This window comes from Larus michahellis, chromosome 13, assembly GCF_964199755.1.
Source record: "Larus michahellis chromosome 13, bLarMic1.1, whole genome shotgun sequence".
Taxonomy (NCBI): Eukaryota; Metazoa; Chordata; class Aves; order Charadriiformes; family Laridae; genus Larus; species Larus michahellis.
This window is the reverse complement of record NC_133908.1, coordinates 13748843-13768518: the sequence shown is the minus strand read 5'-3', so window position 1 is coordinate 13768518 and position 19676 is coordinate 13748843. Positions and strand designations below refer to the sequence as shown.

Here is a 19676-nt window from a genome sequence, read left to right as displayed (position 1 = left end):
GTTTGCTCCGTACCTTTCCATGCTACCTTTGTTTTGACAAGGGAGAAGGGAGAAAGTATATATGCTACCCCTGGACTACAGTTCAGACAATGGCAGGATTAAAAAATACCTACAAAATGGGGTAGAAAAGTTGGGGTTTTTTTTCCTCCCCTCTATTTTAGCAGAAAATTATGACATCCTGCGTTTAAGTATTTCAAAGAACTGTGTCCTCTTACTCACACTTTATACTTCAAGGAACGGCATGCTGACACACAGACCCTTTATCCATCCCCCAGGAAAAAGTGTTTTCAGGTAGATCACGGCTTCAGGTGTCTTTGAAAGACCGAGTTTCAGATGTTCATCCTTCCACCCCCAGGGTCACTGGCAGAAAGGGATGTCCCACGCTGCCTTCCACCATTACCTTTCAGAGTGGCGTAGTCTATTTTCTGCTTGATCTTGGCCATTTCCACCACATACGCCGAGGACTGGGTCAGAACAAGCAGCCGGTCTCGTGCTTTGAACCCGTTCCTGTCATATTTTATCACGGGGGTCACATACTGAAAACAACGAGTTGGTATCAGCATTTCTCACCGCGGCAGGGTCCTGCGCTGGAAGCAGTTCAGCGAGGAGCAGCGCTGCACATCCCAGCGCACAACAGCTGCCGCCAGCTCCTGCTCCTGACGGGCTGGTTTCTCTATACTTGGAAACTCAGACTGGCAGAATCGTACTTTGAGAAAGGCGGTTTACCTGTGCCCTCTATGCCATAAGCATGGAAGTGCAGCGCACGCACCTGCACTTCTGCCCATCACAGCCCAAATGCTTTTAGGCTTTAGTGATGCTTTTTAAGCTTTTATTAAAAGGAATCTTAAATAGTTTTTGTCTAGGTGCATTTTGAGACCCGTCTCAATTTTAAAAGCAAGGAAATACTTGCTACGCTGCCATTTATCGGTTTGTCTTGCCACACAGACATGGCTGCGAGACAGCCTCAGGCATCACGGATCACCCAGCCTGCGTGACCAACCAGCTCCAGGCTCCAACGCAGCTGGTACACGGGCTGCTGAGCCCCAGCTGTCCTTCCCTTACCTTGATCTTCTCACCGTGGATGAGCTGCAGTACTTTGGGGTTTATATCATTCTCTTCTGAGGGGCAAACCAGAAAGATAAACTGAGTGTAAGTGACAGATGGCCACCACTCCCACCAGCAAAACACCAGAGACCTGCATTGTCTTCATCCCATTAGTCCTGGTCCCCTCGGTACACTCCCTTCTAAACCGAAGGTGGTCACTTCCAGCTACTCCTAAACCCATTTCAGCGATTATTCCTGCCTGACAAGTAATTCACACTGGGCGTTACTGGCTGTTCTTGGGCCTGTTCCCAGTTCGGGCTCTGGCACAGAAGGACTCGTGCTGAGAACCACCCAGCGCGTTTTTCCTTCTGCACAGTGCTCCAGCTGAAGCTCTCTAGCAGCTTCCAAAAACGACCCCAGCATTTCACCCACACATCCCTGCCACCGCACCCTACCCAGCCTCCCAGATCCCTCGCCCTGCCATTGCGCTACCAGGGCTTTCTTCTCCTGCTCTTTACGTGCTTCACACCCACTACATGGATTCCCAAGATTCACATCTCTCCTTCCCAGCAGCTCCAGTCCCTGGGACTGGCTCCTCACAGCTGGCAATGCTGCACCACAACATCCCCGCTCAGCCTCCCTGCTCCATCCAGCACAGCGAGGGGGGGGTCCCGATTCATCCCAGCCCACAGGGAATTTTGCTTGGATTTATGGCGCTCTGTCCCAAGAGGGATTCCAGGTACCCCCAGTTCGAAAGCAAAGTCTGACAAGATTAATCCATTTAGCGTCACTAGACATGACAGAGGAAGCGGACTCAAATGGTAGGGCCCAAAGGCAGCAAGTGATGCTGCCTCTGTCAGGTGGAAATGTCTCTTAGAAACTGAGTCTCTTTTGTTAAACAGATCTTCCCTGACCAAGAGGCACGCTCCTGAGTCCTCCATGGGTTTGTTGTGTACTCACTTAGTCGGGTGTCCATGAAAGGCTGGTTTATGCTCTGCAGGTAGCCCTCCTTCTTCCCTCTGAAAACAGCACTTGCTACCACTTTTTGCTGTAACTGTTTTGAAAAGGAAAAGCCTTTACCCTCTTAGAGTTTCTGTATCAGTAACATCAGCAGTTATAACGTGGGCATTGTTACTACACAGCATCATCCTTTCACTCATGCAATATCTACCTGAGTCACGCTGCATTTCTTTCAACAGCTTTAGGTTATTCCTGTATCGCACCAAATAAAGGGGTAGTAGGGACTAAACGGTCCTACGGATCTTTTCTTATTTATGGATCTATCCTAATTATAAGAAGCGCAGTTTTAATGCCGTAAGATTAAGACCTGTGCGTCTGTAGGAGCACTGCACTGTTCATTGCAGGTGCCACTGAAAAACACCTGGCTCCAGGCTGAGGAACATTTGCCCAGCAGAAGGAGCAGTGATGTGTGAGAAGGTGCAGTCTGTGTTTCAGACAGTTCACGGAGAACAGATATCACACACGCACAGCGTGTTCTTACTTGCACGTTTGCATTCCACGTATTAGTTACCTGCACTTTCCTCTCAGCAGTAACACCTCGGCAGTATTTCCTTACTAGGTTCCTAATACAGATTTTCTGTAGCATCTCAGATGTCTACATTAAGGGGGGAAAAAAAAAAAAAAAGGTAGTGAGGTTGTGCAAACAGCTCCTGCTGCAGTCCGAACAAATACCTGCTTGGTGCAAGCTGTTTTTAACACCTAGTCACAACTAATTTGAGCTCCTCCAGCCCAGAGGCCCAGGTACCAAAGAGCTTTGCTACCAGAGAAGGGTTAATGCCCAGCAGCAGCTGAAGGATGAACGACGTCAAGCACCTGAGTCATTACTAGAGTTACTAAAAGCAACAAACTCCATCTGTCACCCCGAGAAGAGACTGCAGCACTGCACAGGTAGCGTACCATTAGCATCGCCCTTCATCTTATCTTATATCCGAGCTCTCTAATTTACTGGGCCCACCTCACCCACCAATCACCGGCCACAGTCACCGTGGGAGTGACCTGCCCTGGTCCTGAGCCAGGCTATGGGCAGGATGAAAGGGGCCATACCAAATGCCAGCCGCTGTTTCTAAATGAGAGTTCTGCTGGAAGCAATTAGAGTTCCCCCAATTCATGCACTAAGGCTGCCTGTGCTGCTCATGCCCAAACAAGATGAGAGGCTACAAGTCTATCTGTGCCGCAAGCTTAAAACATCACGGGATTAATTTTGTCTTTAATAGGATTCAGGAGTTCACTTTTCTGTCAGTGCATCCTCCTTTCTGTTCCTTAAACGCACCAAGCTCCCTCCTTTCCCTTGGAAACTTAAACAGCACCATTCTTCCCCCTCCCATCCTCCCCTAAATGCAGAGGATCCCAGGGTCTTCCAAAGGCTCTGCCATCACATCTGAACAGAGGACAGGCAGGAGATCACTGCTCCTTTCCTACATGCAGTGTGCACGCCTGCGACCACCTTCACCTCTCCCGAAGCCTGCAGCAACCCTCACCTCTTCCAGGATGGAAGGAGGCTGAAGCCAGCTCTTGTCCAAGACATTTTTTGGAACGTGGTCTCTGAGCTTCATCAAGTAGTTGTACTGCACAAGCCGCACAAATTCAGTGTTCTCTGGACAAAGGGGTTTCTTCCGATTGATGAAGCCATTTATGAATCTACAGAAAATATCCGAACCAGAACTTACACGTCACATTCAGAAATCAGTGGAAATGAAAGGCAAGTCACAGAAGGCACACAACAGGCTAACAAATCATTGACGTTAACTCAGGTACACTGTCACCTACGTAACAGCAATGGAAATCTGAAGTCAGAGAACTCCTGATGAGGTGACAGGCATTTCCAATCAACCCCATCTGGCAACTGTCCTCCTAACTACAATGATAGCTTAGAAACGGGTGTGAAGGAGATGGTTTTGACTCTCTGTACTGCCAGTACTCTGGACTCATTGTCCACAGACCATCACCACGCTGTGACCCACAACCCTCCCCGCAACCACCACACAGTGATAGTTACTTCCTAATTGTCTGAACTGCCCACGTCCTCTTCTTGGCCGCCTTCCGAGCCAGTGCTCCTCGCCAACAAGCCTCCAGCTTGATAGCTGCAAGAATTAATCAGGTCCTTGTATTAGTATCAGAGGTCCCGTGCCATACTATCCTTTAAATTCATATAGCAGAAGGTATAACTGGCTCTTTCGTAGCTCTTCCCATCAGCTGGTCTTTAGAGTAAGAAGTTTAAAACATTTTCTTCTCTGCAATAACTGATCCGGCACTACCTGCACTGTAAAGCTCAACATCAAGGCAGTGACGTACTGTACACAGCAAGCAGCTCATCTCAGAAAGCTGGCCTTTGAGCCTACAGCATTATTTATCAGCGTGTCCACTGTGATAAGAGGGTTTGCTTCCCTAGCAGTTAAGGAGCAATTCCCTCAGCACCCCAGAACAACCCCACACGCACAGCAGAGGGTGCTGCCGCTGCAGAGCTGCTCCCACAGCTGATGCCTGCGTGGCACCAAGAGCATCACATGGTGTGAGGAGCTACACAGACCCCTGTGAATGCTCTTCATACAGCTGTCACCCGCACGCGAGCCCAACACCCACAGCCCCGCAGGGAAGCTGCGAGTGCTATCTGCAGCAACATGGATTCGTGACCTTCCAAAGCTACAACTCCTACTGGGAAGCATAGCCCTAAGAAGAGAGTCCCCAGTTCCAGAGCCCATACCTGCTTCTCTCTTCTTCTTGTACTCTCTCTTTCCGAGGCATCCTTTATATTTGGCCTGTAGTCTTGAAACTGGCAAAAAAAGCAGAGACATCGCTTGTATCTGCAGGATCAGAGCATTCAGGAGTTGTGCTGCCAACGATCAGACACCACGCGCCAAGACCCAGGAGGGACTGCACAATCACCAGGGAACAAAGGTGCCAAAACACCAACGGGACCAGAAGTAGCCTGCATAGGCAAACGTGCCTGTAGGCAGTCCCATGCATTTACGCATTTCGAGCAGGTACAAACAGCTAACACTAGGATGAGACAGGTGGTATCCCAGTTTCAGGGGAAAGGTACTTAGTGCATCTAGACATGGACCAACAGTTACTAGGACCAAGGAGCTATGATATGTATCTAGAACTCAAGCAGTATAGCTCATGATTTCGCCCCACCCTGGAAAAAGATTACTAATTTTTCCTTGGACTCTCCAAAGCGATGCAGACCAGTGCTCTCAGCTCGCACCACGGTGCATCTGCTGCGTGAACCCGGAGCCCAGAAAAACAGTCCACCCAGGCTCTGCTTCTTAGTCTATATATAACCAAAGGGAACTGGAACCATACCTAACAGGTGCTTTCTGAATTCAAATGCATCTTCAGTAGCAAACAGAGTCTTTGGGAAACGAATGAATATTTTGGTTCTGAAAAAGAGACCGTGAACAGCTTATTCACAGTGAGCCATGGCTTCAGCTGCCCTAACCAGGCTCAGAGTCAGAAGGCGACATTAGAGAGCCCTGCCTTGCCCCGTGCCTTAGCAGGGAGGACACGGTTGTGGGTTCAGGGCTGGCTGCAAAAGACAGTTAAGAAAAGAACCCAAGCTTAAGACAAGCAAGTTGCCTCTGGCCAAGCAAGCAGGGAGACCTGGAGCTGAAGCGAGGCAGCCCATCTCCCCTAACCCAGAGATGAAAGAAACTCAACTGGATTCAAGCTTCCATGGAAACAGGAAGGTAAAAATAAAGAGGAAGTTTATGCCTCTGGGCTTTTTATCTGCCTCCTTGCTCCTGTGCACTGTATACCTTTGGGGTGAGGTCACTTTGGCCTGTTTTAAAGAAGTCACTAATCAGAATCTATCAGGTTTGCAGACCCAGGCAGGTCCGCGCAGTTCACATGCTCAAGCAAGAGCCAAGCTAAAGGGATCTGTTCACACCGCTACATCTTGCGGCTCTCTGGAAAGGGACACATGGTGGCTTGCAGTCACAGACAGGACAGAGGATCAAATATGGCAAGCACCATGCAGCCAACCAGCAGAGATCACAGCCAGAGAAAGGAAGTTTACCTTCCTAATTTGTATTCCTCAGGCTTGTAACCGATATGCTTGATGAGCCTCTCCACACCCTCAGCTGCTGGGCCATGCCAATGTGGCCAGGTAGCTGGACAGAGGGATTTATACCTGAAAGATCAGCAAGACATCACCACAAATGACTTGATATTTGAGGAACCCCTTCCTGAAACTCTCTCCCCAGCAAATTCCTACTGCTTTATTCAAGGCAGAAGATACCAAAGCAGATCAAAATGCATACAGACAAAAGCCACCTGTCTGCTGACATCTCCATATCTCATATCACTGGGACTTGACATTTAAACAAACCTTGCTCTGAAGCCTTCATGGAAGGGCGGGTTTGCCTGGCTAGATGGCAGAACAGCTCTGCTTACCTTTGCAAGAAGAGTTCATACTTCCGCCGATATGCAAAGCCAGCTCGTCTCACCCGCAAGTGCTCCATCAGTCCCAGGTATTTCACCTGATGTCGGATCAGATAATCATCAAACTTCCCTGTAGTAAGGACATAAATATCCAGTGGTAAACACTGTCTGTGGAAGCTCACTCACTTGTCCATGTACCGGGACAGATAAGGAAGGGATCAAATCCACAGTTACTCAGGGCGATGACTTTGCTGCTAGTTTAACCAAGAAATATATATATATATATATTTTTAATCTTTCTCTAATCTATCTATATATATATATAAAATATATATAAATATATTTTATCTGCTGTACCTATCTACAAGCTAAAATCTCCCTCAATTCATTCCTTTATCTCAACGTGCCTTCAGCCCAATGTCTTACCAGGCTCCTTGTTCTCATTCGGTTTAATACATCGGACATAAGAAGGCTCCTTGGACATCAGGATTTCTATAAGGCTCATCAGACTATTTTTGAACTGGGTTGCAACCTAAGACGACATCGAAAGACGTTTCTTAGCTTTGGAATTCAAGCGCTGCAGTAATTGAAGTCAACTCGTTCCCTGCACCCATCTTAAAAGTGTTAAGCAAAAGGCTGACATATGCATTAGGATCACAAAACTTTTGAAGCATAGTTAAATCATAAGTTACCTAGACAGAGTGCTTAGCAGGAACATTTGAACCCCTGCCACGCAGCTGGACACGCAAGGCAGCCCTTCAGAAACTAACTGCTGTTGGATGCTAGTCACGGGGTTCGTTTTAGAAGGATGCATTAATAACAACATTAAGGTATGTCACATTGGTAGCTCCTGTCTCAGCAACATCACTGCTCAACTACCAGGAAGCTAGCAGGGGTGTAACACCAGCAAAAGAAAAACAATCCACTGAATTCGAGACTAAGGACGGGATCAGTGGTTAAATCAAGACTTGGGAAGTTGAGTTTATATTCAAAGTTAAGGCTAAAGGTGAAACTCACAGTCTCTGGTCTCCTCCTGTTGTCTAGCTCTGATAGTAAAAAGCAGTCTCTAATGATGCCATTTTTAGAGTTGCACAGCACCTGAAACAGGAGAAGTGAAAAGCTGCCTTATTTAGCAGGTGTGCTATTAGGGACATGCATGTAGGTGCCTAAAGAACATTGCTAAGGAGAAAGATATGTTCTTGTCTGCTACAGAGATTAAATACATCTTCTGCAAAACATCTCTGCTTCAAGCAAGGTGACTTAAGAGCCTTTTCCTACCTCTTTCAGGTTTCTGTACAGGAGATCGTTATTCTTCTCCAGAAATCCTGAAAAAAAAACCAAAACAACGAACCCACAAAACAAAACAAGGTTTAGTTCTTTTTGAAGGCTACACACTTGAACACAAAATCTGGAAACTGATATCCTCGAAATCCACACCACACTCATGCTTAAGTCTTTCAAGTAGCAGTACCTTCAGAGGGCAGGTATCTTGTATTTCATCTTCACATCAAGTTATTATCTACCACATTGGCTGAAAAGCTCAGGTAACCCCTAGACTTCAGGCACTTTGTTCACACTCACCAACAGCACAGTACGTGACTTCTCCTGCGTAGTGAAGGAGGCGGAAATCCACCCAGTCAATCGATTTCCGTGTTTTCTGGTCTGCGAGCTTGCGACTGCAGGGGAAAAAAAACCCACCAAGAGAAAAAGCAGCAAATAGGCTTCCTCAGCTTGTCGAAAAGTTACCTGCACAAAAAGCAGCTGTAGGAGAGCTGGGAGCCTAATGTCTGTTCTATCAATATGGCTCTGACTACGCGGTTACGGCCCGTAATCAAATTATCATCTATCTGTCCATTCTGAACAGCTAACGGCAAAATTCAGCGTCAGTTGAAAAAGCTGGAGAAAGTCAGTCACCACAAGCTCCCCAAAATATCTGTGACCTATCCTTGCCATTTGGCAATGATCACCGATTCCAGAACTATCAAGATTTCCTCTTATAACATTCATTTAAATACAGTCTCACTGCCTACATAAGAAAAAGATCACCAGCTTCCTCAATTCCAAAGTGAAAATGGGGTGGGGAGGGGAGGAAAGGATTGTTTGAGATATTTTGCCCTAGAACAAGAACCCAAAGACAAAGGAGGAATCAAAATTTTTAAGAATAGCAGGAAAATTTTAGAAAGCAAGGACTCCTGGGGAAAAAGAAAAAAGGAAAAGAAAAAAAAAATAAAAGAGCAACTTAACAGTTTAAGTTTCAGCTTTGTAAGCAGTCACTAACAGCAGAGTTGTGTGTCACAACAGCACATTAGTACATCAAAATTTCCTTCCAAGAGTATCGCCAAGTACAGATCCCATTTAAGTAGCTCTAGCACTTCTATTTAAAGCTTTTAATCAGGCAGAACAGTATTAAGGCACATTGTGGTGACAAGGAAGTTGGCTACAAATTTTCCACTTGGCTGCGATGAACTTCAGAGATGTAGAAACGGTGACAATTCAGCAGCGCGACTCTGAACTGACGACTTGTCAAAGCCCTTCAGCGGGCTTCTGCTGGGAACTGCCAGAACAGCCCAGGGCCAACACGTTCATCTGCCACCAAAACTGAATCCGAAAATACTACAAATTGAGCATTAACCAAAACACCACTCATCTGGGAGATACGAGCAGGAGCACGTTTCTTCCCTCTTCCTACCGAAAGCTCACACATATCCAGACGGACGCTTGAAAAACATTTATCTACCCCTCGCAGCCTGGGGCATTAAACTCCTCTTCACAATATCTTCAGCTTTCCCTGGAGTCAGTGGGGGACAAAGCCCCCACTGGCCAAAGCCAACTAACATTCACAGGCCAAAATCATGGGCCAAAGCCATCTAATCTTTAGTCTCTAAAGTTAGCGTGGAATGAAACCAGACTCAAAGATCAGCATCACACTAGTAAAGAGACAGGAATCCCCCCCACCACCTCCCCAGTACCCCAGGACATACTCTAACAGTGTAGAACATTACAACGTTAGACAGTGGATGGGCTGCTCGACTTCCTTCGGTACAAAGCAAAAATTGTTCCCTCCCTCCCCAATACTCTGTTATGGGTAAGAGATGGGAAGAGTTCTGTCTGCGATAGGATACAGAGCGTAAATGCATACGTCACGAAGTGGGCATGATCTCCTACTTTCTCTTCCAGCTTTTCCAAGAAGCTCAGATCAGTCGCTTCACCAGGTCGTAAGCATTCTTCATCCTGAAACAGCAGCACTGAATCAAATGCTGCTCTGAACAGACTACTCCCTCCTTGCTAATATTTCGTACAACTTCGTTATGCAAAACCAAAGAGCTTGGATACCATTTGAGATGAGTTCTATTTTACACAGGCAATTTCCTAGTTACATTTAGAGCTTCGCTTATCTGTTTTCAGAACTGTCAAGATAAATCAAGTCAAGTCAAATCTACCTTTTTCTTCCAAATTTGGCAATGCCCTGCTTCATCCTTTATTATTTGTAGTTCACTTAAACAGTGAGAAAGATGACATCATTAGACACCACAATTCAGAAGGATCTGAAGGACTCTCGGTCTGGATGAATTGCGCAGAGTTGGAAGGGGAAGACGAGCTTATAGATTACCCTTTTCTAACCCAAGAGACACAACTCCTGCTCCCCCAGTTGTACCACGTGTAGAAAAGTCCCGCTTAAAAGAGCAATCCATTGCAATGTCAAGCTAATGCTGAGCTTCAGCGGCACCTTCTCTGGATTACGATGTACTAATCTTCTGTAACGAGGTGATAAAAATTCTCAGCTTTGTGGACATGTCGGAATAGTAGCAAGGGAGAACTCAACTTCACGTTCGGCTACAGGTCTCTACAGGAAGATCACTAGATTTCTTACTAATTAGGGTTTGCATGCAAGAAAGAGCTACATCATGGTAGTTAGCTTGCGTGCTCAAACTCCTCCCCATGGAAGTACACACTTCTCGAAGCAAAAAGCATTACACAGCATTGCAGAACAAGCTCTGTGTTAAAGGCTCTGGAGAGAGCTGCCTTCAGCCTCTCCCATTTCTCCTGCCATCCCTATGAAGGCACAAAGAGGATCTTCTTCAGATCAGTATTTTAGAAGCTGGCAAGGAAGCAAGAGGAAGAACCAGGAGGAGGTAGGCAGCTCTCAAGCTTCTCTGTTAGCTCAGCCATTCTGAAGCATCAGAGATTAAGACTAGCAAATCGCATAAGCAGATAAATGGGATGAATTGTCCTCTTTTCATCTTTACGAGAGCCTGGATGTCTGGCTTCAGGTGGCCACGGAGGAGCACTCCTGGTGCTCTGCAGTCTCCCTAATTGTACTCAGAAGAAGCCCGGCTCCCATCCCTGTTGCTGACTAAAGCCAGCTGTGGTGAGACCGTGGCCCAGGTTGCCCAGAGAAGCAATCCCTGGATGTGCCCCATCCCTGGAAGTGTTCAAGGCCAGGTTAGACGGGGCTTTGAGCAACCTGGGCTAGCGGGAGCTGTCCCTGCCCAGAGCAGGGGGGTTGGACTAGATGATCTTTAAGGTCCCTTCCAACTCTAACCATTCTATGATTCTATGGAATCTATAGTTGCTGCAGGTACCTTCCCTCTACGTCTCAGTGTCTTCAGGCAAGAAGCGGAGAGAGTGGCCTAGGCCTGCCTTCTCAAGCACTCAGAGTTGCTGTGGAAGCAGCCTAACTCCTTTAAAACCCACAGCTCTCTAGCAAGCAGATCCTCTACCTTAATCTTCTGGGTCTTTGTTTACAACATCTATTTGTTTACATTCTGGATAATGCAGACCCATCACATAATTAGAGGAAAAAATATGATTATGGACCATTACAGTAGGGAACAGGCAGGCATTTTAATTTAAGTAGCACAAACTCTGTTCTTACCAGAATGGAGATTATTCCTTTATGCTTCTGTTCAACCAGGTCGCAGATGATCTTGTTGTTAAAATATGGAATTGGTTCCCACTGGAAATAAGGAGAAAAAAAAAAAAAAAAAAAAAGAAGAAGAGTTTTAGAGGAAGATCTTTTCCTTGAAAATTTTAAGTTGTTTGGAGCAAGGTTCCAATCCCAGTAGAGATCGGTGTTGTGATTTAGGACCAACTGAGCTGCTGGGGAAAAAGTGACAGCACAGGGATCCACCACCTCACACTACCGTCTTCTTGCTTTCAGCAGCCCAGACCATCCTCTTATTCTCTATGTTAACACACTCCATCTGCCAGTGTCTACGCTGTTGGAGCTCTTCATTTCTACAGTGACATTGTCACTGCTGACCTTCTGAGTTTTGGGGAACGTCTCGTTCCTTTCTTAGATGATGTAAATTAAGTTTAGGCTAGATTACACTGCGAAAGGGCTACAGAATGAGAGCCACGGCTATCTTATTTTTTTTACTTTGACTTGTTCACGTGGGAAGTATAAAAAAAGCAGGATGCTTTCTTCATTGATGATCAAAAGCATTCAGTGTAATGGCAGTTCAAAGAAAAAAAGGGAGGGGGAAAAATAATAAATTACCTCTATTCCTTCCAGTTCATACTCCTCCTGCTCTGCTTTCAAGGTCATCTCAATCAACAGCTGCTGGAGCTTCTCATTGCAGTAATTTATGCAGAACTGCTCAAAGCTTCAGAGTGGTTAAATGAACATTAGTTTTTATTTATTGCATGGACGGTTTTACCACTGTTACAGTTTACCACTACCTACTGTTTTCCAGCCAGACAGCCCACTTCTACACAGATCAAAGCCACGCATTCCTCCCACGCTGTTGTACCAACGGCTCAAATCCAGGCAAGCCGCACAAGCTAAAGCTTTCTCCAACGCGTTCAGCTAACCCAATGCACTCAGATTTGGCAGTCACCTCTAGCTTGCCTTGCTGGGATAAGACTACACTCAAGAAGCCATGTAGGACTTCAGCACCTGCACCCAGCAGCGTGAGGACAGATCACCCCAAGCCTCAGGAACAGCTGTTACCTGTTTGTGTCCAGCACTTCAAAACCATAGATATCCAGCAGGCCGATGACAGTTTTCCGAGTTGAATCCTGTTGAAGATACCATTGCTCTGTAATTGCTGCTTCAGCTCACACTTCTTCCCTGCATGTTTCATGTTGTTTCCTTCACCTAAATTTTAAGCTTTCTGTTCGAGAGCTTTGTACCACGTGCCAATGGAGTAGCCACTTTAAAGCAGGTAACGAACTGCTACAACTCTTTAACATACCACCTTCCACACCTAATTAAACAGCTTTCCAGCTCACTGCTGTGGGATGCCCATACATCAATTATCAAGCAATCAAGATATTTGGTGACGAGTGCTGTAGAGCCTCATTGGAGAAGCTCTGCTCAGCGTGGTAGGAGCGCTCTGTGTTTAGGAAGACACTAGACAAGAAACCAACCTTGTTGGCTAGAGAGCCGTTAATTTTGTTGACTAGCCAAGTGAAAGTTCGTCCATAAATTGCCTTTGCTACTGCATCCCGAGCATAGAATGCCAGATCTACGTTCAATGGGCTTAGGACCTAAAAATAAATAAAGATAGGCCAGAGATGACAAACACCACACCTGATCAAACTTCTGCAAAGCCAGTTCACGCTTGTGGCTTGGAGAACCAGCCACGTTGTCTTATACCCCAGCACAGCGCTCAGCCAGTCTGAGCTGTAGCTGCCTACAGCTTTATTTACCATTAGTGTCACTTCAGTCTGGTGTATGGCCATGAGCCAGCGGGACTGTGATACTACGTTTTGGACAGCACTAATTTAGACCAGTGGGGGAAGTATTCTGACTTCCTTTTAGTTTTATTATTAAACTTAGTACAAAATGGTCAAAGAACGGTTTTTACCAGCGCTTTCCTGTCTGTGCAGCCAGTTTCCCATGAAGCACTCCAGGGACTGAACAAAAGGAAATTGTTTGGCTCAAACACAGGGCTGCCTGCAAGTCCCTGTTCCTAGCTTTTTTTCATAGTTACTACCTTGTTCCACAGTAAACCTCTGATACTGGGAATACGTTTTAGTTTAACATCTCAGGCTAGAAGAGGAAGGTGATACGGAGAAGGAGAGAGCGATCTGTTCATACTATAACACTGCTAAGAACAGAACTCCTTATCTGTCACCACCACTAGCTGGGGTGGCTCCCAGCTGCCTGGGGTTACAGAGAACTACTCGATACCTCTTCGGATCTGGCTTCGATCTTCCGATGGGTGAGAGCTTCCTGCAGAATGGACAAGTGCACACCCAGTAGCTGCAGAGAAAGAAATACTTGCGCTCAGAGTATGACCAGCGGGAGAGTGTTTAAATAAGCAGTACTGTGTGATCAGTAGGGCATAACCCCCCTGGTCCATTCCCAGTTACACTCATCTTTGAGCAACAATAAGTAAGGAAGTTTCAGAGAGATATGCTATAGAGAAAAGGGGCCCTACAATTCAAGACAGTCTATAACGTGAGCTGGGTATTTATACAGCAATCCTTCTGCTTTTGGGAACAGATGTTTTTGTCCTTAAGAAAAAAAAGACATTAGTGTCAAGGCTTTCTTCACAGCACTTGTAATATTGACACCATCTCAGAAAAGATACCTTTGAAATCCATTTGATCTGCGTGCCATCACGAATGATGGCATGTCCATTGCTGTCTTCTTCAAACTGAATGTTCCCAAGGTGTAGGACGCTAGCAACAATTCCAAAGAGATGCTAATAACGAGAGATACACCATTAGAAAACAGGTTCCCACAGCTCCATGGGATGGTACTAATTGTGCTAATAAGGTACTAATCGGTACTACCCGTGCTAATAAGCAGAATATTGGCTAAGCTGAAGGAGGCGAGTCAGACAGCCTGCTTCAGAGACATGCTACCACCAGTTGCCATCAAGCTGTACCAAGTGATAGAGCTCATCACCCACCCACTCCCCTCAGTCCCCCCCCAAATCACGTCCTATTCCATCCTTAACACCTCTCCCAAGCAAGACTGCTTTCATCACTTTTAAGGAAAGACAGCAGTATGCTCCTTATTTAAATTCCCTTTGGTAGGCTCAGTCCCTTTTACATGCATACCTCTATATCTTTTTCAGTAAAGTCAATGATAGAAAAAGCTTTGCGGACTACTTTCCAGTCATTTTTGTCATTAATAGAAAACACTTTGGCACATCGACCCTGTACAGTAAAAGAAAGATAAATTAGTACAATTCATTGGCAAAGCAATTTTATTATCAGCAACAAACATAGCATACTACTAGGCGTACCACTTTCATTTCCAGTTTCCTCAGCCTGTACAGGTGCAGTCTGCAACTAGCTCGCAAGTTTATTTCACTCCTGCTAATCCTGAAAGTGGCTCATTTGATCAGATCTTTCAGCTTATACTTACATCTTCGGATAACTTAAAGCATTGACCTTGGATAGTGATTGCCATAAAATGGCTAAGGCTTGTGAAGAGCTTGAGCTTCCAGCCATCTTCCATTTTTATGGTAATATTATCTTCCGCCCAAGTATTCTTCACTACCAAGGAAGAAAGGAAACTGAGCGCACTACCATGAAGTGAGCTGTATAGCGCATAACCATACCTATGGATGTCTATAATATGAGGTCCATAAATCCCAAGAAACTCCTTTTATACCAGGTTCTGACAACGGGGCCTTAGAAGAGATGCTTTTATACAAAGCGTAACTTGCAGACAGGTACTACTCTGCTGTTTAGTAGCTCAGACCACTCTTCTCAATGAATCAAGAAGTGTCTTGACTGTACCAGAGGGACCAGGGTCATTGAATGGTTTGGTGACATTTGCTTAAGAGTGTTTACATGCTCACAGCAGCAGTAAGCCATTCTGCGCGCACAGAACATGGGGAATACACAATTAAGAAGAGACCTGGTGAAAGTGACCTTTTTTCAGCTCTGACGGCCTTGCTGTCACTGCGTCATGTTGCCCAAAAACTCGTTTCTGTCCCCACAACTATTATGAGCTGATCCAATGAGATACATTATCCCTTACTAAGCCACGTATCACGTGCGTCCTTAGGCCATCATAGCTAGAACAGGTCCTGCTACAAAAGCACCCAGCGTAGAACGGTGTATGACAGCTTCAGGGCAAATATGTTTGCCACCAACCTGCCTGCAAGTTTCACTACAGCCTGACACAGTGTGTTCTCCTAGAAGCTCAGCAGTGCACTTAGTGAGGAAAGCTGCATTTGCAATCCCTACAATTCTAGGTGCAAAATACAGAGAGAGAGGGACACGCTCTCACCGACCTGGATGAGATACGCGTACTTTTGGGGGTTGCGCTCCAGCCCAAGCCAGCAGAGAAGATCCTTGTCTCCACCCTCTAATAACTGGTAGAAAATATGGAAATTCCTTTCTCCGTGGTTTTGATGGACAACTCGGGATTTCTCAATTAGGTAACTGAGGATGTGCCCTCCTACTGGAGCTCCCTAGCAGAACAAAGCAGTCAGATCAACACCAATAGATATAAACAACATCATTGCGACGGCTGTTCCTCCACAGCTAGGAACAAGGAGCAGTGTCAGGAGAGGCATGTTTCTGCTGTTACTCATCTGCCATCTTGTGTTTAAGAGTTAGTATCCAACAACAGTACAAGCTGTATCTAAAGAGTCTGCTGTCCTTCTGGTGTAATTTGTGCTTTACAACAATCTATATTAGCTTTCTACTGCGCGCTGGCAGTATTGCCAGTAATATAAGAAGGTTTCAGGATGTACAACTAGTCACTTTACTCGCAAAATGCAATGCCTGTAAAAATAGGGTCAGAAAACTGCAGTGTAAGTCTTAATAAATCCCGTGCTGCCTGGTAAGCGTCCAAGCAGTTCACTGATGCAACTTGTTTTAATAGCGGTCCATTAAGTTTGTTCTCACCTTAAAATCAAATTGGATATCCATGTATTTCCCAAATCTACTTGAGTTGTCATTACGCAGAGTTTTTGCATTTCCAAAAGCCTATGGATAAACAGATAGACTAAGTTACTTGTCATCTTACCGAGAACCTGACACCCACGATAGGACAACGTTCCAGTAACAGACTTGCTGCATCAGCCGAGTCCTTCTACAGAATTTAGTGGGATTAGAGAAACAGAAACTAATGTATTTCCCTAGCTTTAATGTGGGATTCAGATAAGCAAACTATCGTTCTTTCTTATATGACCTATAACTGAAGCCACAAGGAACTGTGGCATGGTGTACAGTTTCCTTGTACTCCCAGTTTTCAGCTATTCTCCACTATAAACCCCAAGTTTAATTTCTAAACACGAAGTGATGTTAAATGCCAAGCATTCTTTCAGAGGTTGTGCTGCCAAGAGGCCGAATGTTTGTTATTGTTTATGTTGTGGATGCAAGCACAAAATCATGTAAAACTGGAGGCCGTTCCTGGGTGCAGGTGTGTAGACTTGCATCAAAGTCTTATGGAGTGAGGCCATCGCATTTTTACCTCTATTTAGTTTTTACCTCCAGAACAGGATTGGAAAGTAGCAGTCGATCACGGACGATCTGCAGCTGCTCCGTAGTTGGACAGGTTACTGCGTAATACTGCAAGATCTTCTTGGATGCTTCTGTCTTCCCAGCTCCGCTCTCCCCAGAGATGAGGATGAAATGGTTGTTGTACTCACTGCACATCACCCGGTAGGCGTTGTCAGCTATGGCATATCTGAACAAGGATCACAAGAAGTATTCAGAACAGAAACATCCGTTAGGAATGGCAATGTGGCAGAGTATCAAAGATTTTTCAGAATTACTTACTCCTCGTCTAACATTACAAGTATTGGACACGATGGGAAAGCACACCTTAAAACATGAGACTGACTTGAGGTCTCATAGAAAAAAACCCCAGTCTGTATTTGAGGGACAGAGCGGGCTTATTCTTTTTCCCCACTGCTGCTGTAGGATTTATACAGGCTGCGTGTATTCCTGGTGAATACAGTTCATACACAGCAGGGACTCCCTCTTCCAAAGCAGAAGAGGCAGTTTTGATTCCAGGGAAGATCTCAACTTCTGCTGATAAAGACAGACACAAAGATAACCAATAGCAGAGCCTTCACCAACATGCTGCTTAAGGGAGGGGAAAAAAAAAAAAAAAGGGAAAAAAGAAAGAGAAAAACCTACTCAGATCACCACCCTACAGCTTCCAACCACCAAAAAAATTCCAGCTCAGAGTTCAGAATGTCAGGTTTCTTCCCCTCATGGGAAGTCCGACTGGAGGCTGTGCATGAGCACTCTGCTAGCCCTGTGGCTGTCCGCACTCACACGGGGCCTCAGAGGGCAAGGCAAGACGATCAGAGTGTTTCGAACAACCGAAGGAGAAGATGGTGACTTGCACATGGACACAGTCAAGCAGTGGTCTGACTAGACCATGTGTAATGAGGAGAACACGCTGAGTACTAGTCTGGAGAGTTATCTTCAGGATTACTCTTCCCCTACAGTTTCCCCAGCATCAACTTCTGCAACCCTTTTATTCCTCTTTTATTCTTACAGTCAGATAGAAGATAAAGACAAACACATCCTTACCCACAGGTAGATAAGAATATCAGCATTCACCAGACCTAGTGACTGTGGATACACATCCCTGCTGCTAGGACACAGCATTACAGAGAACACCCAATTTATTAATATGAACTGAAATCTTAAGGGCTCTACTTACAGATGTGGTGGCAGTTCAAAAAAGTTTACCCCTCGATACAGCTGCATCTGCGTGACTGTGTAGATATCCAGCTCTTTGTAAGGGTTGACAGATACAAGAAGAGTACCAATATATGTCTGCAGGGAGAAAGAACGCATACAGGTGGGAAACCTGTTCCATCACTGCAATGACAGCTCCCAAAAGGAGTCGTCACGTACATCAGAACATTATGCGAGAACAACTGGAAAAGATGGTACAGAACTCGTTTTGAGAGGGGGGGAAAAAAAAGCAAACGAGAAAAACTCCACAGGTGTCGCTATTTCAAAGACAACCCCAAACTTCTTGCAAAATCTACCCAGAGAAGAGTGGCGTTGAACAATAAGAGTCAGCTTAGAGCGTTAGATGTTACATACAAGGTTTTGATATCTCAAGATGCTTATGGAATTTTTTTTTCTTACTTAAAGTTAACCTAATAATGCGTTTACTATCCCAACTCTGTTTCACAAAAATCTTTGTAAATGACCAGTAACTAATGCTGTAGACAAGTAGGACAGCTATTCCACAGACAGCTGTTCAACAGAGAAAATTCCTTCCTGACTGTGAAAGGTGATCAAATAACACATTTCAGGGCACATTACATTTTCCTTTATTTGTATGCATTTTCAGCACACTGAAATGCCCTGTTTTACATTCTTTTCATTTCTTTCCATTAGTGTTATATAAATATCAGTCCTCATTTGACAAAGGACATGTTTAGATACTACTTGCCACTGCTATAAGCCAATGTATAACCTTGGGGCTGCTGAGACAATGGACATGGCTGTGAAGTCATCTTAGCGTGCACCGTGAAGTACCCAGCACTTCTCAGACAGGTCAGATATCATGTTCAGCACCGCCTTGCCTTCAAAGACAGCGTTTCACTTTCCCATTCCCTTACTATTTACTGCACGTCGTTTGAAACTTTGTAAGGTAACCCAGAGCAAGCTGAGACTATTATTTTCATTAGCTAAAGTAGACAAACTACAACTGGGTGATCGTTCTACTGGGTACTACCAACATCTAAGCCAGGTGTATTGCTAGATAAATACATATAAAGACAAACACACATACGCATTCTTCCTAGATCTGACTAGCAAAGCCACACTTAGAGACATTTCACCTGCCACGGGCTACACGATTCCACGTGATCAGCACTTACGTAGATGAGGTTCTCTTGGTATCGCTTGCGAAGGTTGTTCAGGAAAGCATTCTCACTGGTGTGGGAGTCCAAAAGCACAAAGTCCTGCACCCCAACTCTGTCCCGGGCTATCAGAGCCCCTTCCATGTTTGCGTCAGTGTTATCTTCCACTTCTTCTTTCTACAACACAAATGTTGTATGACACAGAATTAGGAGAGAGTAGGTAGGGACCCTAAGGGTTGGCTAAGTCCTTCCCCTGGGGCCAAATCAACCTTGCACGGATAATGCCAAGAGATTATTATCCAAGCTGTTATTAACACCTTCCCCAAAGATGGCAATTTCATACCATGCAAGTTTGCACTCCAATTTCTTTACAGTCAAGATGTCTGAGACTTACTACTGTGATCATAGAGGAAGACCAAAATTTCCAGTAGCCCTTGCTAACATAATAGTTGCTTGAGACAAACCTATCTCAGAAGA

The 19676-nt window shown here is 45.3% G+C and overlaps 1 protein-coding gene across 5 annotated transcripts in view; it reads right to left on the bottom strand.

Annotated features, from left to right (window-relative positions):
- The window catches only part of MYO1H (myosin IH), a 41605-nt gene that overhangs the window by 4024 nt on the left and 17905 nt on the right, over positions 1 to 19676 (bottom strand). For 3 of the 5 annotated variants that reach the window (XM_074607038.1, XM_074607039.1, XM_074607042.1), the window contains 27 exons: positions 19218 to 19376; positions 18041 to 18156; positions 16852 to 17050; positions 16267 to 16347; positions 15648 to 15827; positions 14461 to 14559; positions 13986 to 14099; positions 13583 to 13654; positions 12817 to 12936; positions 12398 to 12465; positions 11945 to 12050; positions 11321 to 11401; positions 9584 to 9675; positions 8026 to 8120; positions 7723 to 7769; positions 7462 to 7542; positions 6871 to 6976; positions 6457 to 6574; positions 6080 to 6193; positions 5368 to 5444; positions 4766 to 4834; positions 4061 to 4145; positions 3543 to 3702; positions 2576 to 2659; positions 2005 to 2098; positions 1063 to 1118; positions 401 to 536 (listed from right to left, as the gene is read on the bottom strand). In XM_074607038.1, coding sequence (XP_074463139.1) covers positions 401 to 536; positions 1063 to 1118; positions 2005 to 2098; positions 2576 to 2659; positions 3543 to 3702; positions 4061 to 4145; positions 4766 to 4834; positions 5368 to 5444; positions 6080 to 6193; positions 6457 to 6574; positions 6871 to 6976; positions 7462 to 7542; positions 7723 to 7769; positions 8026 to 8120; positions 9584 to 9675; positions 11321 to 11401; positions 11945 to 12050; positions 12398 to 12465; positions 12817 to 12936; positions 13583 to 13654; positions 13986 to 14099; positions 14461 to 14559; positions 15648 to 15827; positions 16267 to 16347; positions 16852 to 17050; positions 18041 to 18156; positions 19218 to 19376 — 2809 coding nt within the window. The remainder of the gene's footprint in view (positions 1 to 400; positions 537 to 1062; positions 1119 to 2004; positions 2099 to 2575; positions 2660 to 3542; positions 3703 to 4060; positions 4146 to 4765; positions 4835 to 5367; positions 5445 to 6079; positions 6194 to 6456; positions 6575 to 6870; positions 6977 to 7461; positions 7543 to 7722; positions 7770 to 8025; positions 8121 to 9583; positions 9676 to 11320; positions 11402 to 11944; positions 12051 to 12397; positions 12466 to 12816; positions 12937 to 13582; positions 13655 to 13985; positions 14100 to 14460; positions 14560 to 15647; positions 15828 to 16266; positions 16348 to 16851; positions 17051 to 18040; positions 18157 to 19217; positions 19377 to 19676) is intronic. The other 2 variants (XM_074607041.1, XM_074607040.1) reach the window with 2 other exon arrangements.